General features: G+C 36.5%; 1 protein-coding gene across 3 annotated transcripts in view; it reads right to left on the reverse strand.

The window, feature by feature from the left end:
* The window catches only part of LOC129246828 (piezo-type mechanosensitive ion channel component), a 156,956-nt gene that overhangs the window by 52,189 nt on the left and 86,693 nt on the right, over positions 1-18,074 (reverse strand). For 2 of the 3 annotated variants that reach the window (XM_054885470.1, XM_054885471.1), the window contains 7 exons: positions 11,564-11,623; positions 10,521-10,712; positions 8,165-8,362; positions 7,120-7,670; positions 6,660-7,038; positions 2,372-2,545; positions 1,791-2,289 (listed from right to left, as the gene is read on the reverse strand). In XM_054885470.1, coding sequence (XP_054741445.1) covers positions 1,791-2,289; positions 2,372-2,545; positions 6,660-7,038; positions 7,120-7,670; positions 8,165-8,362; positions 10,521-10,712; positions 11,564-11,623 — 2,053 coding nt within the window. The remainder of the gene's footprint in view (positions 1-1,790; positions 2,290-2,371; positions 2,546-6,659; positions 7,039-7,119; positions 7,671-8,164; positions 8,363-10,520; positions 10,713-11,563; positions 11,624-18,074) is intronic. The other variant, XM_054885473.1, reaches the window with a different exon arrangement.

Consider the following 18,074-nt stretch of genomic DNA (forward strand, 5'->3'; position numbering starts at 1 on the left):
CTTTGAAATTATCAAATTTTATAAGAGTAAAAAAAATTTCATTAGCACTAAAATCTTCTCAGAGTGACCTTTTTTTGTTTAATAAAATAGTTTGTTTTTTAACTTAAAGTTTCGGTAGCTTTAAATTAAAAAAAAGGAAACAAACACGAAACTTAAAAATTTTTGCATTTTGGGTATAAAAAAGCACTAAATTTATTGCGAAGAGCAAATGGTTGGCAATACTGCACAACTCAGCAAACGTGACGTCACGTACGCTCTGATGGGCGCAATCTTCTTTCTATCATTCTTGCTTTTATATCATAGGTTTGAGGAGATCTTCAGGATCTCCGCAATATGTAAAGTACATTGTTAAAATAGTAGGAGTAAGAGAGATAGCATAGTAATATTAGAATAATAATGTAAAGTAGAATGAAGGATAACTTAACCCTTAGTTGAATACATACCAGTGAACTTAATATTAACTTTTATGTACACAGTTTGGTATATAAAATTATTGCATAAATTATTATTATTAGCCGCCACATATATACATATATCAAAACAAGTAAGATCTGGATGTATGAGGTTAGGTTAGGTTTGGCAGCCGCATCGCATTGTGAGCCGCAGGAGCTGGGCTACATTGAAAGAAAACTTCATAAAGGTGGCACAATTGTCACAGTAAACTTATTTTCCCTAAACAATTATCAAATAATAATCATGGGGTAAGTTACTAGTTAATTGTTTGAAAATAATTATCATAAATTTGGGAACTCAAAAGTATAATTATACAAAAGTTATAAAGAGGGGGGAAAATTTTAGTTTATGTCCGCCTCATTTTTTTCTATATTTTTTACATCATTGCATAATATAGTGAGGTAGAAATTTAACCATAAAATTAAATGGACAATAAAAACTGCAAATCTTAAAACTTTCGGAAAAAACTTGATTTAAAAATTTGATGTTTGTTGTTTTTTTATAAACTCTGTATAAAGTTTAAAGTTTTAAGCAACATTTCACTGCCCATGTGGACTAGAAAATCGGTGATTGAATTTTCTTCGTTCTTATCGTTAGTCCCATTAGATTTTTTTCTACAGTTATCGCAGCTTCAAAACACGCATTTAAAAGCGATTTTTCTCGGATCATTTCTATGCCAAATCGGGAGTGTAGATGATTCTTATGAGAAGAGCTTTTATAGTCGAAATACACTTAGAGATGTTACTGTTTGAAAGATATTCGACACCAGACGACTTTTGTTATATTCGCTGAAACTCCACTTTACTTCGAGTCAGCCATACTTAGGAAGAGTGTGGGAGCCGAATGTATCGGGGGTACTACCTGTACTTCAGGGTGTAATCGCTTCGAACTTATTTATTTCAGCTTAATAGCCCATAGGGCCAGATAGTACACACCAATTTGGTGCGGCTATCTACTCTTTATTAACCCTGCAGAAAATACGACTGGCTGGTTTTTGTTGAAGCAGCGCCGTAAGCGTTGTGGCAGTGCGTGAGACACGCACCATAAATGTATAGAGAATAATTTGATAACGAAATTTCCTTCGTTAAAATTTCATATCTAAATATTTTTTAATAAAATAAGTAGTCTGCAGAAAGATATGTAAGCCCTCTTACAAGTGGAAAAAATGTTCCATGGTACTATAACTGGGGGTATCACTGGCATTTGTACTTTGAGAACAGCCACTAGTTTATGTACATATATTTTTTTCCCCAAATACAAACTGCAGTTGCCTTTTGTCAACAAATATTATTAATAAATTAGTACTATAAATAAAATAAACTATTTGTGTAACATACCCAGACAGAGGCTTGGCGGTAATCCGAGCAACACCAAATATTGTACAAATATGCTCAATGCAATGAACATCTGAAATATGCCCCATACTGAGCTACGTCTCTTCCGACTGAACATCAACAGCACGGCTAACCAAATAACATAACAAAATGCTACAATATCCTGCCGGAAGGCTATTGTGGTGACTAACATTATCAATGAGATTTCTTGGCCAAACTTGTAAAAGCCATAGTTAAAGAGATATTGTATCATTGATTTGAGGTTTGTTTCGGCCTTGGCACGATTCGTACTAGGGAAGAGTACTTTGGCTTGACCCTTTCCTGTGTGCCCGTAGATAGCGCGCATTTGAAATTGCCTTAAACTGACGACAGCATGCAGCGTCACAACGATCATGTAAATAATATACATTTTTATAAGACCAATCAGACCATTTGTAGTTTCATCGGCTTTCTGCAGACCGAACCACACCGCGCTATTGCCGTGAGTGACGTTTTCGTTCTCCTAAAATTTAAGATTATAAACAAAACAAAATTGATGAATTTCGTATGGTCAGTTATTGTGACATACCACTTTTCATACTTACGCATTTTACGTCGTAATCCTCATGTGAAATATAACCAATTTGATAGATCATTTTTGCTAATATTATAATCGACACAACGAATGAGATGATGCGGCTGATAAATATTTGTATAGAGCTTCGTGTTATGCAACCCAGAACGCACAGCGCTACGAATATGACGTGGATAACACAGACCTGGAAGAATGAAAATGGGTTAATTTATATAAACACACTTGTATTTAGACAATTCGTTATGACTTTTTTGAGACAAATTTAATATTTTAATTCATAATGAATTTTTAAGTTATAGCTTTATTCGACTCTGAAAACTTAACAATATACTGCTAAACAGGTAAAAAGAGATAAGCTGAATTAAGTTGTGTGGTAGAAAGTTCAAAGAATCATAACTGATGTGGTTACAAGATTGATATATTAATTAAAAGTCGTTTTAAAAAAAGTTTGCTCCGTGTGTCAGACCAGGGTCCCTCGGAACCTGACAACAGTCCAGTACAATGCTTGCAATGGCTGGTGCCACTTTCGGAGGTGCTCTGGCCTTCGCACCACACGTGAGTGGACACGCGACTTCGTTGCCCCCTGCTACAGAGCTCTGCACCCGTAACCGCCCTCTGCGGCGCGGCCCTCCGTCAACGTTAGGCCACAGCAACTCTTGCGGAATACACAGCAGGACCAACGCAGACCACACCACGCATCCCTCACCCCCCGAGTTACAATCACGATCTTTGGCATTCAAGCCTACCAAATGATCGTAGTCTGCCTACATCAATTGGAAGAGCAGATAGACGACTCGACATTCAGCACTGTAAACAACGACGCCCCCACCAGGGTAGTGGGCAATTGTAGCAGCTCGCCTGACATCACAATTGCTAGCGCAGGTCTGACAAATAGCATAACCTGGCGACCTATGATATCGCTTGCACCATACCACTTGCCCATTATCATCTCGATCGAGAAACCTGCCGACTTTGTTTCCGGGGATCACCGGTCATATGTACATCAACTTCAACAGCTGTTCTTGCGAACGAGCGTGGTCGCCTACGCCATGCCGATCCAGGGGATCCTCGAATAAAGGATCTCAATTCCGACATACGGAAACGGGTAACCAAACATATGCGGAACAAGTGGGAAGAGCATTTGAAGTCTTGCAACTTCACTTCTGGTGTGAGCAAGCTCTGGTCCACCGTAAGGTCCCTGTCGAAGCACGAAGCACAATGACAAGGTGGATATCACCTTCAATGGTCGTGCTTCGTCGGATTCGAAAAGATGCGCGAGCTATATTAGCCGGCAATTTATTCTGCATCTTCCGGCCGACAGATCCAAATGTAGTCCTGCCAGACGGCTGCACAAACTGACATGCAACAGTGCGCCACTTGCTTTCTCTAGCGATGATGTTCAGGGGGCCCTCAAACACATGAAACCATCTAAAGCCATTGGCCCTGACGGACTAAACATGCTGATGTTGAAAAAGCTGGGTCCATTGGGAGTATAATATCTCATCAAGGTCTTCAACTTGCCTATGGCCACTCTTATCATTCCTGATAAGTGGAAATTAGGGAGAGTGGTTCCACTACTGAAGCCTGAGAAACCCGCCAACCAAGGAGATTCTTATCGCACGATAACTCTCCTTTCTCCAGTAGTGAAGACTCTTGAGGCCCTTCTACTCCCACTCTTTACGAAGCACCTGACCCCAGCCTCACACCAGCATGGTTTCCGAAGAGTGCATAGCACCACCACAGCACTCACCGTCATTAATAAACAACTGTCATTAACAACCAAAACCGCCTCTGCGAGAGGACTGCCCATTCATCGGGAGACTCGCACCACCTTCTTAAGCTCCCGACCCCCGAATGCCGTTATCGGAGTCCAATCACCACCAATCGCAGACGAAGAGCTTCAACTTCACCGAGAGTCCCGCGCAACCTTGGCACAATTACGTTTTGGATATAGTACCACGTTAAACTCCTATTTATCCAGAACCGACCGCGGCATACTAAACATATGTCCAGCATGTGAAGGCACCCCGCACGACACTAACCACCTTTTCACATGCCCCATTAAACCCACTCATCTAACAGCCCTGCCCCTCTGGACCCAACCCTTCGAAACAGCTAGTTTCTTGGACCTCCCGTTAGATGAGCTAGACGAAGACGACCGGTGATTACGCTACACTGACAGGGCAAAGGTACTGCTCCAACAACAACATGTCAGTACCATCAATTCCACCAGTTCTTACAGTTCCCGGTGCGACTCGCTTTCGCAATGACTATTAACAAAGTACAAGGATAATCGTTACAAGTATGTGGATTAAATTTGGAGAATCCATGCTTCTTACATGGACAACTCTATGTGGCTTGCTCGCGTGTCGGAAAGCGTTCTGATTTATTCGTCTACGCACCAGATAGAAAAACAAGAAATATTGTGTATCCCACAGCACTTCAATAAACATCGAATTGAAACAAAACTTTGTAGTGTCACAATTTTTTCGAAATAAACAAAATCAATAAAGAGGTTTAGAATGAATTGAATATTTGTGTACTGATTTTTCTTTAAAGTTATTTTTCTTAAATTTATTTTAGTTGTTGGCGTAGCAACGCGCGCCGTGTACAGCTAGTTTTATATATAAACTAGCAAACCCGGCCCGCTTCGCTGGGCAAAGACACGGCGGGTCCACGTTTTGGCATATATTTCGAGACCCTAGTCATCAATAGGTATGAAAATTAAAGCACTTATCAACAGCTTTCATTTGATACCCATATTGTACATATACAACCAAAGGTTACCCGAGTCCACGTTTTGACCTATATCTCGAGACCCCAGTCACGGAGCGGCATGAAAAATACTCTGTACTAAAGCATGCACCAACAGCTTCAATTTGATATCCATATTGTACAAACACATTCTAGGGTCCACGTTTTGGTCTCTATCTCGAGACCCTAGTCACGGAGCGGCATGAAAAATACTCTGAACTACAGCATTCACCAACAGCTTCCATTTGATGCCCATATTGTACATACACAACCAAAGGTTACCCGCGTCCACGTTTTGACCTATATCTCGAGGCCCCAGTCACGGAGCGGCATGAAAAATACTCTGTACTAAAGCATTCACCAACAGCTTCAATTTGATATTCATATTGTACAAACACATTCTATGGTCCACGTGTTGGTCTCTATCTCGAGACCCTAGTCACGGAGCGGCATGAAAAATACTCTGAACTACAGCAGTCACCAACAGCTTCCATTTGATACTCATATTGTACATATACAACCAAAGGTTACCCGCGTCCACGTTTTGACCTATATCTCGAGGCCCCAGTCACGGAGCGGCATGAAAAATACTCTGTACTAAAGCATTCACCAACAGCTTCCAGTTGATATCCATATTGTACAAACACATTCTAGGGTCCACGTTTTGGTCTCTATCTCGAGACCCTAGTCACGGAGCGGCATGAAAAATACTCTGAACTACAGCATTCACCAACAGCTTCCATTTGATACCCGTATTGTATATACACATCCGAAGGTTACCCGGGTCCACGTTTTGACCTATAGCTCGAGACCCTTTTTTTTAATAAGAAGTATCCTATTTTACTTCTAACACCTCCAAAAACATGTGTACAAAGTTTCATAATAATCGGTTAAGTAGTTTTGGCGTGAAAGCGTAACAAACAAACTTACATTCACATTTATAATATTAGTAGGGATTAGTTTTGTCCATTTTTCAAAATTAATTGCTCAAAACTTAGCCAGCGATTTCTTCGCCCTACATATGGGAAAGCTTTCTTTTCATGTTCGCTGGAGCTCTTCCTTTTTTATTATTTATTATTATAAGTATGCTTTGATTATTGATTATTAATAATCTGCACTTTTATTTTGTGTAATTTGTATACACAGCAGCAATATTTCGTTTGTTTAATTCAAACTTAGATATAACGATAAGATAACAACAAAATACATGGAAGCTTGAAATACGAAGAATCAGGTTAAATAGGCGAATTTGGAGCCGAAACTTGAATTCAGTAGCTTGAGCTGAGCTCTCTCCTTTCAACTCAGAGTTGAAGCTCACATTTATGCAAGCGACATTTAGCACTGCATTCGTGAACGGTTTTGAATAGACAATTTATTTCCATTTCATACAGGATCTTTCGAAGAAACAAATCGAGTTTCGGAATCTTACTGCGTTTTACATAAATAATAATTCACATAGTATTTAGAGTTCACTTTTCAAAGGAACAAATTTTCAACATAATTAACGTACATCTCAAAGCTAATCCAAATTTTCGTATTCTTACCTGACTAACGGCACACACAAAGGCTGTCACATAAACGGCTTTAATAATGTGTAATTCCAAGAAGCGCCAGAACAATTTCTTGGAAACTATAAAATAATGCCTGGTAATATTGCGTAAACGTTTTAGGGATGAAACCAACAATTTCGTAGCATCATTACTAATTCCGTCGGATTTAGATTCCTTTCTATCATCAACTTGGTTTTGGCTATCTCTTTCTTCATGTGACTCAGCAGTTACTTCACGCTCTTGTAGCGATTCTATGAAACGACGATGAAAATAATGCACTTGAATGACTGTTAGTACAACGATTAGTGTTGGTGAGACCAGATGCAGGAAAAGGTCTTTGGTTTTGTAACGCTCCAGTCCGATGTCGTTTTGTCTGAGAAAGAAAAAATAAATGCAAATTATTTCATTATGGCATAAAAATTATTTTATATGCCCCCATTTGTTTCATACTCACAGCGTTTGTGATATATTCAAATACTCATACCAATATTGATCGAATTTGTCGAATTGATAGGTATAAATAAGAATCAGCATGGACATGGCGTAGAAGATGATGAATAACCAAAAGCCATACATCACCTTAACCCACACCTTCGATGATGATTGGAAGACGAGTAAGAAGAAGAGAAATAGCGCCATGTAGCATATGCGAAAGCCGGTCATAAATTTGCCAGTCATAGCGCACAAGAAGATCACCAAAACTAACATCCAAATCCATAAGCGGACCAAGAGATTTTTGACGATATCACCGATTTTCTTAAGAAATTTCGATGTATGTTTGCGTGCCGATTCAACGGAGGTTTCTGAATCGATAGTTTCGAGTGCCATTGCGAGCGGTGTTCTATGCTTATTACGCTTTTCCTCAGATTTCTCTTGGAAAAACTGTCTTGATGTAACCCAAAACATAAGTAGAAAAAGAGTCTTCACAATTAGTGAAACACACGGATGTGTACCATGGTCTTGTGGACGCTCGAGGCCGATTTGCTGTAAATTGATGCCAGCGGTCTGCGGGAGGAAAAAATGGAAACATATTTAGTAATGTAGAAGTAATAGGTAAAAGCAAATTGCATGAAAATTATTAAATATGAGCGATTCCATGTCTAGTGATTCAATTACTCAGCACATGGCCTGAAATTTTTCTCAAAATTAATTTATTTGTAGGCTTGGTAAGAGTAAACTGGAAAAAATTTCGGAAAAACTTTTATAATTTTGAGGTTCAGTAAATATTGAAAATTTTTATAATTTATTATTTATATAATTTTTGTATTTAGGTTAAAAGGTACTTTTCAAAAAATGTGTTTGGTTCAACAAAAACAAATTCACAATTTTCCACATTGAACAAATCTGTAAATTATTGAACTTTTCTCAAATCTTTCTTTCAGTTTACTTCTAATTATACTCGAGCTTAAAAATATATCAATTTTCAGATAAATTTAAGACCATGCCGGTACATATTTAGATGACTTGACATGGAATCGCTCAAATATCAATTTGCTTACGTCAACTTTGGAGGGTAATTCGTTGTTTTTCAGGTTCATGCCATAAATGTATTGGGCTATCAGTAGTAACTCAGCATAACACACGATAAAGGGGCTGGAACGCATCATGGCTTTACGCTGATTGGGAATCATCCAGAGTATGTTGGCCCACAATAACAGGACGAATGTCAGCCAACTGTGATAGACGATGGACCAAGTCTAGAAGCAGAGAAAACAATAAAAAATATATGAAAATGAAATATAAGAATAATAATAATTAAAAATTGCAGTATCGAATTTAATACTGGTTTGGTTTTTTATACCGGAATGTGTTTCAAAAAACCTTAGGTCAGACGAATAGGGTAGATCAGCAGTGGTCTAACATAGATCATTGATCTGCTCACAGACCCTAATCTGATGCAAAACTTATCTTCCAGAATGCAATATTTCTCAATAAGACAAAGAACGTAGAACCAAGGTAGTTAAGTGGGTGCAGGTCGAGCTCTACTTTCGAAAAATATAACAAAATATAAATCGGTGAAGATGTCAGCATTCTTAGCAGTAATTAGGTTTTGATTTGAACGTTTCGTCTTATACGCATTCGCATGGATGCTCTCATTCGTATTCAGATTTGCATTCGTATACGCATGCGCAATTAAGAATTTAGTTATAACTTGGCACTTGGCAAAACTCTTCACGTGTAAAAAGGGGATCCTTCTTTACTTTAATTAGTTGAAGTCGTAGTTTGGTTTGTGTTTAATGTATTGTTTTCGAAACGATTGTTTTAGTGACGTCCTGAAAAATTTGGATGAGTCACAAAAGTTAAGATCTGGATATATGAGTACGATCTCGAGACCCGCAAACAAACGCGGAAATGGAAACGCAGAAAAAGGTGAACAGCGCCCATTGAAAACGAGGATGTATACGTCACGACTGAAGGCAATGTTAGAGGTTTTTGTTTTGTTCCACATTTGCTTCATGATAAACGTTAAAATATTCCTGTCGAGCAGTAACAGTATAGTCTTATGTTGGCAGTCTGCAATGTCTGCAGAAGCGTATTTTCCGTGAGAGGCCCGAACTTGCTGATAACGACTGGATCGCGCACTCCGACAACGCATAGGCTTATTCCTCGCCCATTGTGAAAGATTTTTTGGTGAGGAACACATTTCAGCAGTGCCGCAGCCCTCGTTTAGTTCTGATATTGCTTTAAAATAGAGTCGCGCCTCGAGAGAACTCATTATGAGGGTGAGCAGGTAAACAAGATATCTGTAACCTTATCTATAGAGGAGGCTACTTTAGAAGCAGCTTTGAAATCGTTGTGTAGTATTAAAGTGAAGTATTATTTTAGAAAATTTTGCTCGTAGCCTAATTGCCTTGATTTTATTGACAAATGCCGCAAGTGTCATCTGGACAAAAAAAATTTCCCTCCGCCCTAGTAACTATGGATACAGATAGGTGTTTAGAGGGATAGTGAAACAATAGGCCTCGTCGATTCACCGAGCATTAGCAAGCGAATAGATGACGCAACTGCTTCAACTCATTACTTATAACTCTCGTATTCTCGTTCTCCTCAATGTTATTGTTGGTTGTATGTAGACCAAAAACTAACAATTGCAAGGTATGTGAATAGGACGCGAACATTAAAAGAGTATTCCGAAAATTAAATCAACAAAAGTCTCAGTTTAATGAATCTCGCTTGAAAGAGTGTGTGAAAATTCAGTGAATGGCTCGGAAATATTGTGATTTGTGGAACTAAGCCAACTAATGAAAACGAAGTAACGCGTGTTTAATTGTGAAAGCAGAAATGAATATAGAACCTCCAAATGCAGTTTTTTTGCGTTTTTATACGGATGGCGCCGTGGCAAAAATGTTGTGTATAATTTCTTGTGTTTGGTAGTTTCTATTGTTTTCGCTTACTCTTCCTCTTCACAAAAGAATAATTTCCCTTACTTTTGTTTGTTTATTCATGGAGCTTGATGACACAGCGAATTCGGCAGACGCAACCTTATATTCCATCATCCCTGAGGTGCATACTCGCTAGCGGCAAATCTTGCTCAATAACTTTCTTGTTGCTTACACATGCAAATTTTTCGTCAAGTGAGCAGAGCCCGAACATAGCGAGCAGAGAAGTGGCGAATCGAAGGCACCTAATATTGTGACAAATGTTAAGTTTTTGTTGTGAGATAATCGATATCTCATGAATACCTCCACTTTCAGTTCTGAAGATAGGACTGAAGAAATAATTGAGCCCGCCCTTGAGCTTAAAAACAAAAAATATTAATACAAAACCAATTTTTGCTGTGAATGATTTTCCTCAAAACAATTTTTCTAGATCTAAAAATTTAATATTCGTATTAAGATATTTTTTCAAACTCACCATCATTGAGATATTTGTGAAAATGTAGCTATTTTGATATATAAACTGGCCAATGCTTATAAAGCCGTAGCATATCTGATCACATATTGTATTGGTAAAAATATCGGCCGATTGGGGCGACAACCGCGTTTCCAGTGCAATTTCATCGCTTGAAACCTCTCTGGCATCACTTTTGCGTAGACGCTTCACCAGCTGGTAGATGTATTGGATGAGAAAATAAAAACAATAATTAATTTCATTTATTATTAATTCGAAGAAATATCTGAAATGCAATAGAACAAGCAGTTAGACCATAGACAAAGGGGATTACAATTTAATAAACGCTCATTAACAAACACAATGAAAATATTAATTAGTGAACCATTGGAGAAAGGCATTAGACAATTAGACAAAATGGATGAAATCAATGAGCAGATGAAATCAGCTGAGAAGAACGATATGAAAGAATGTTAATTAATAATATTTCCCGCGCCAGTGAAAAAATTAGCGTAAACCATAAATTTCATTTTTTTACTGAACTATATAAGTAGGGAAATAGAACAGTTTAATTAATATTTATTAGGAAACATGAAATAATTACTAAATAGTTATAATTGGTTACTTCTACTTAGAAATGTATGTACAAATATCAATCCGACACCAACCCAGAGAAAGAAATAGAGAAAATAAAGCTAATTTTGCAAATAGTAAAAACTTTTTCGTCTAGAAAAACTTTCTAAAAACCTTAAACAATCTTCGAAAATCAGCTTTATTTCGTTTAACGCTAAAAACACTCCTCAAAGTGAAATTTTACTACATAAACAGAATGATCTATGATTATATTATGTATGCGTGGATGTATATCTACTAGGACGCGCAGGTGTATTTAGGAACCGACTTTCTTTGCTAAGAATACTCCTTTAACAAGAATGACATGAATTTTAGACAAACAAGTTAAACACTTATATTAAATGCTGGAGTTAATTGGTTATAGAGATGAAGTTTTATAACAAATTTTAGATGGTTTATATTTTTTTATTTAACACACAGGTTAGTTTACGTACAGGTGTCGTCTCAGTCGGTTCGATAGTACTTTTTGGACGTTGGTCACGACGTAACGAAACCTAAAGTAAAAGTAGAAAAGCATAAACTTAAAATAAATGCAATTGAAAGCAATTAAAGAGTGCAGAAGAATTTTTGAAAGATTTTCAAAATTTCGAAAAAAAAGTTTATTGAAAAGGTGCTGGGAGTAAGTGGAAGGGGAAAGAAGTGGGTTAAGGATAAAATAAGCCAATAAAAGTAAATATATTTTTATCGTAAAATAAATATATCTTTATTGTAAAAGAATAAAGCCAACTACGCTGCAAAAGTTTAGTAAAACGTGAAATAGTTAAAATGCAATTGATTGAGAATCTAAATTAAGAAAGTAAAAGCAGTTCAAAAAATTAATTTGAAAAATAGTATTTCATTATAATTATATAATTAATTAAATATATTAGTTTGGCTAAAAAGCGTTTTGGCGATGCTATGACTACTAACATGCCGCTCAACTTCGATCATTTCTATAATTTTATCGACATTATCGACATTTTCCTTAGTATCAAAAATGCCTGAACGCAATTGACGAAACCAAAATTGCAAGTAATTAGCTGTTACATTATCGGCACCGTAAACACCATTTACAATTTTAGCGATCTGGCTTGCATTTACACTTTTATCACAGAAAAACTGTAAAATGTAGCGAATTTTCTCTTTGTTGAATTCCATTTTTAACACCATATAACTCACAACTGAATGGAACAAACAAAAAACAGCAGAATAATTTTTTTAGTGTGAAATGTCACCTTGTCAACGAACATCAACTTTAAACTGTTTGGTCGATACTTTACGAGATATCGATCACTGCAGCCACCTTCCGAGAAAATAAGGGATTTCTCTTTCCCCAAACTAATATACTCGTCTATATATATATTTGGAGGTGTTTATGCCTATATTTAAATATTATATGTATACATATCGGGTGTTTGTTTAAGAGCTTGAGAACTTAAAATGGCAGAAATATTGTTGAAATTAATTGTTTTTTTTTTATTATATGCTGGTAGATAAAATTCATGGGGTTACATGATCCATTCAATCAATCCGATTTTTGACTACTTTTATCAATAAATCTGGCCATATGGCGTCTATGGTGACTTTAATATTGCAATAAATTGATTGTTAAGTGCGTTGAGTGCCTTGAGCATCTTATTCTATTTGTGGTGTTGTGCGTTTTGATATTGTTCCACAAATGGGGGGACCTGCACTTTTATGCCGCCTCCGAACGGCAGATAGGTTTTTATGAGGAGCTTTTTCATGGCAGAAATACACTCGGAGGTTTACCATCGCCACCATTTAATTCCAATTGAATTGACCTATCAGCTTCTAATTGTATCTCTTCAAAGTAATGGGGAGACTCCTTAAGTCTACAGAGCACGTGCGGTCTTAGTTAGTTATTTATTTTTTTATTGGATCATAGTGCACACTGCGACCTCTGATGTGGTCTATTGTGCTTAAATGCGATCCTATAATTGGAGGCTTTTGGTGAATTTGCGCACGTGCTATCTTACATCATATTTATATTCACATATAATTGTGCCTACATTCTTTATTAGATATTTGGCCGAGCTCGTCTCACAATTTGTGGTGTGTGTCTTAATGTTGTTTCACATATAGAGGGATCTGAAGTTTTATGTCACCTCAGAGGGCCGATAGTTTTTTATGAAGAGCTTTTTTATGATAGAAATACTCTCAATGGTTCGTCATTATCCTCCGAGAGGTGAGTGTTATTAGAAAAAACCTTTCCTATCATTTGACTGCTTCATGCCTAGTTGCTGTGGATTTTGAGCCCACATAATCGGGCGGGTACGGCGGCTGCACGACTTACTCCCGAAAAATACAGCAATACCCGATATGCCTACCGCTGGGGTAGTTGGGTTTGGACAACATTGCATGAAACTATCGGGAGTATTGACATAAGACATATGGATTACGCCCTTGGCATATGACAGCCCTTCTAAATGCGGTAGGTGCGTCTAACAATGTAAGGCCGCACTTCCACTCCGCTATTGAAATCAATTGACTATTCATTACATCGATATGTCGACGAGCAGAAATGTCCACAATTACTTATAAATTGGTGAAGTAATCGTACAGAAAACGGCTATGCGAGACATTGCACAGAGTGGGATCTTATCACCTCTGCTATGATGAAACCTCGTGCTGAATTTACTACTGGAATCTGATTGAAATCTGATATTGTTCTTAGCTCGCACACTTCTGGACTACTTAAGGATTTTTCAAGTCGAGACCTAGAAAATCGGGATGGCGGCATTATTGGTAGGGCTTATGCAATTTGCTGCTGGGTGTTTTTTGTATAGTAAGACTGCGATCGGGCCTTTTAGGTCGATAACGACTCACTACAGCGGATCGCTAATACAACAGAATAGTTAAAGGACATGTAGGGATTGTAAGAGAGACGACGATGGATCTCTGTGGCCTGAACGATGGATCTCTATGGCCCCAATGTTTTTAATAACTAAATCAACTGATAAAAAATAAAATAACTTACAACTAACAGAAGGCAAAGAAAGGGAAAACAAAGTATAGCCTACATAGGGTGGTCCAAGAACAAGTTCCTTCAAGGATTTTAAATTGTTTTGGCACCGATAGATTTTCCCTGCTGCATTTATTAGAGAATTCATGAGTACTATACGACACCTGCATGGAATGAAATTAATCGCTTTTCGCTTGAATAACTTTAGGAAATATTGTAAATGCGGTTTTTTCAAAGTTAGTGTTGTGCTGTTGAGGCAGTTTGTATGTATTTTGCATTTTTTTTATAATTTTGTGAAGGAACTTGTATTTGTGCCATACTTTACTCAAACAGTGTATTACAGATATATAAATTATAGTATGAAAATAAAAGGTTGTGAGGAGAAAGTTTAGGTAGAAATATTATATTTTACGTTTCAGCACTAAAATTTAACTTAAGATATTATTTTACATGTTTTTTCAATACATAATAAAAGTAATAACTAAAATACATATAATATATTACACACCCTTCATGAAATTTTTAAACGTTTTTCTGAGTAGAACTGGAATCGGTCATTCACGAAATATACATATACATACATATACACACGAAACATACACATACATACGAGTATACCTGTATACAGCCTTAGCCAAAAGTATTAGGCACCCCACTAAAATACGAGTCATTTTAAATGTAGGCATTATTTCAAATACAGCAACGTCAAAGTGTTCATTGCTTTTTGTAAATGAGTCATTAGTGTGTTTAACTTTTGATTACAATAATAATTTGCATTGTGGGAAAAGCAAGGGCACATTTGGAGCGTAAAGTCATAGAAGTTGCATTTCTAAAGGTATACTTAAAATATTTTGGGATTTTCCAGTTTCGAGGAAATACCACAAATCTTATACAATGATTTGTTTTTCCTTTCCTACAGGTATTTGGCAGGCCTGGTGTGACGATTGTTAGGCGAAGAATGAGGAATGAAGTTTTGCACCTTGTATAGAGGATAATACCTTTTATTCGCACTGATTTGTTAATAAAAAGTCATCACTTCATTTTGTAGAACGAAAAATTCAGTAATTAATGGGGTGCCTAATACTTTTAGACAAGGCTGTAGCTATAACTTCGGATCAGGCTTTTCTGCGTTCACATATATACACACGACAGTGAAATATGTAGATATACACCAGTGGGTAGAAAAATAGCAGCGCGATGTATTACAATGTCTTGACTATGTAAATAATTTTTTTCTAATATTATAAATTTTTTATTTGTTTATAAAAATACAGCTTATACTACAACAAAAACCATACCATTTAAAGTTGCAAGCTTTGTACAAAATTAAAAAAAAATGAATTTCGTGTGCTTATTAAGCCGATTCACCCTTAAAAACCCACTGTTTCGACTGTTGTTTGGTCTCTGATGTGTGGCGATGGATCCATGTTTCGTCCATATTGCAATTAAACAACGCCAAATCTTCCTGTGAAGTTGTTACACGATTGCGTTTGTGGCCGACTGTGAATTACTGGGTAGTCTGATAAAGGTAGCAGTAAAACACAAACTAACTGACGCAGCACGTTCAAATTTTGACAGGAGTCAACTGACAGATGCCTGTTGACAGGAGCGGTATTTTTTTTTCAGTAAAGAGGTCAGAAATACAAAAAGTCATGGACTTATCGACCTGCGCTCGTACCTTCTGTTGGACTAAAAATCGAAATTTTTTTATGGCCTATTCTAAAAGTACATCATCTTAAAAATATAAATTCAAAAAATCATAAAGATCGGAGCACTAGAACGAAAGTTACAGACAGTGGAAGCGCGCGACCTTATGCATAAATGAAGTGCCCGCAAAACTTTAGACGCGATTATCTCGAAGTCGTGTTTTTTGAAAATTACCGTCGCGGTGAATATTTATCAAAAACTATTTGACCGATTTGCATAAACTTTTTTTTTTATCATTCGAAGTTACAACCTCGTGAATCTGAACTCTTTATAATTATTTGCACAGTTCGCTGGAATTAATTTTTTTTTAATTTTTCAACCTCTCAAAAATCGTTTTTGTGGTGTAAAGTGGTTTTCATATCGAGAAAATTTTTTTTGGGTAAATAAACCGTTCAGGTTCACTAACCAACATTTGCTGCTCATGCGCTACCGTGATCACCGCAAGCCTCTTCTAAAAAACGGCGTTTCGGCGGAGTGGCTATATCAACAGTAAATAAGATATCTTCCACTATATATAAATGGAGTGCAAGTCCCGTATCATAACACGGCTAAATACCTGGGTATGACTCTTGACACTAAACTGAGATGGAGTTCTCACGTAAAGAAGAAAAGAGAAGAACTCGATATTAAATTCAGAAACATGTATTGGCTTATGGGTAAAAGATCTGCTTTATCCATGTACAATAAAGTACTTCTCTACAAGTAAATACTAAAACCAATTTGGACGTATGGGATACAACTATGGGGTTGCTCAAGCTCCAGCAACATACTTCAAATCCAAAGCTTCCAGAATAAAATTTTGCGATGCGCTACTAACGTACCCTGGTATGTAGGCATCAGCGATCTCGAACGCGATCTCGGCATAGAACCAGTTGCCGTCGTAATTGAAAAAAATCCCCTATCTCATATAAATAGGCTATCTCATCGTGTCAACAGCGAAGCCTCAGCCCTCACTGACCAACATAAATGGTTTGTAAGGCTGAAACGCAAAAAGCCGCACCACCTCGTGCAGTAATCAACTCCTTTGCAAGTTTTGTGCAAAGCACCATCATATTAATTGTATTATACAAAAACCGAACAAAATTGTTCGTACAAAAAAAAAATAAATAAGAAAATTTTTTCAAATAAAAACACCAAAATGTATTCTTCGAGAGTTACCCTTTAGTATGATATATGCCTCATTTGAATAAAAGTTCTAAAACATATTTAAAAAAAATTATGACAATCGCCCATTTTTTCGGGCCCACAAGGTATATAACCCCTTAATCAGTTTTATTTCTTATTCAATATCTTAAGTTTGAAGTGACTCAAAAATCGCGTTATTTCTTGAAAATATTTTTTGAGTTGTGTCTTTATAATTTTGTAGATATAAAAAATTTCGAGCATTCATTTTATGGAAGAAAATTCATAACGCCGCCAATAAAAACAAACAATTGTCAAAAATCAATTCGAGTTGTGAGGTGCTTTAATTGGCACAATATAAACATTTTGATCTACTTTTTTCTGAGTTACTTTAAACTAAAACGAATTTATATTAAAATTTAAATGGCTATACGACTGCAAACTTTTTGAAATTTTACTAAATTTTTTTGAACTTTTTAAAACTTTGTGTTAAGTTTGCAACTTGGAATTGAATGGTTTTTTTTTGTAGTATGAACTATAATTTTATAAAAAAAAATATTAAAATTAAATAAATAATCAAAGCTTTGCACACAGGTGTAGGTGAACTAAAACATAAAATTTATTTCGCAACGCCAACAGCAAAGTATCAATAAATATATTTTATCGCATACCCAACAGATTCGCTAAAATTTCATACATTGACTTAGGGCAAATTATGCCTTTAGATAAACGAGTAAAAATATTTTTTTAAGCTGAATGAAACATCGATGTTTCCTAACCTTCGAAGTAAAAGGTTTACATGTATTTCGCTTTGTTTAGGCGATGAAATCATTCTCTATGCAAATGGTTTTGAAAAGATTTCTAACTAAAAGTCTGGGCAATGACATATAGTAAGTGTTGATATGCGGCCCAAGTCAGCAATGTCCATGATTTTAACAACATTTTCGACGATTGGTAGCCGTTCTAGTAGTTTTATTGGTACCACTGTTTTGCTATTGAATTCGATACTGTATTGGGCCCATTAGTAGCAAAAAGTTTTTTCCATCCACTAAAATTTGTGTTTTTTTTTTACTTTTTAGTACGATTTTTTCATCAAATTTTATTTTTATCGGCCTTATTTTGGAAGACTGTAACACACAGTCACAACACTGAAG

This window comes from Anastrepha obliqua, chromosome 5 (genome assembly GCF_027943255.1).
Source record: "Anastrepha obliqua isolate idAnaObli1 chromosome 5, idAnaObli1_1.0, whole genome shotgun sequence".
Taxonomy (NCBI): domain Eukaryota; kingdom Metazoa; phylum Arthropoda; class Insecta; order Diptera; family Tephritidae; genus Anastrepha; species Anastrepha obliqua.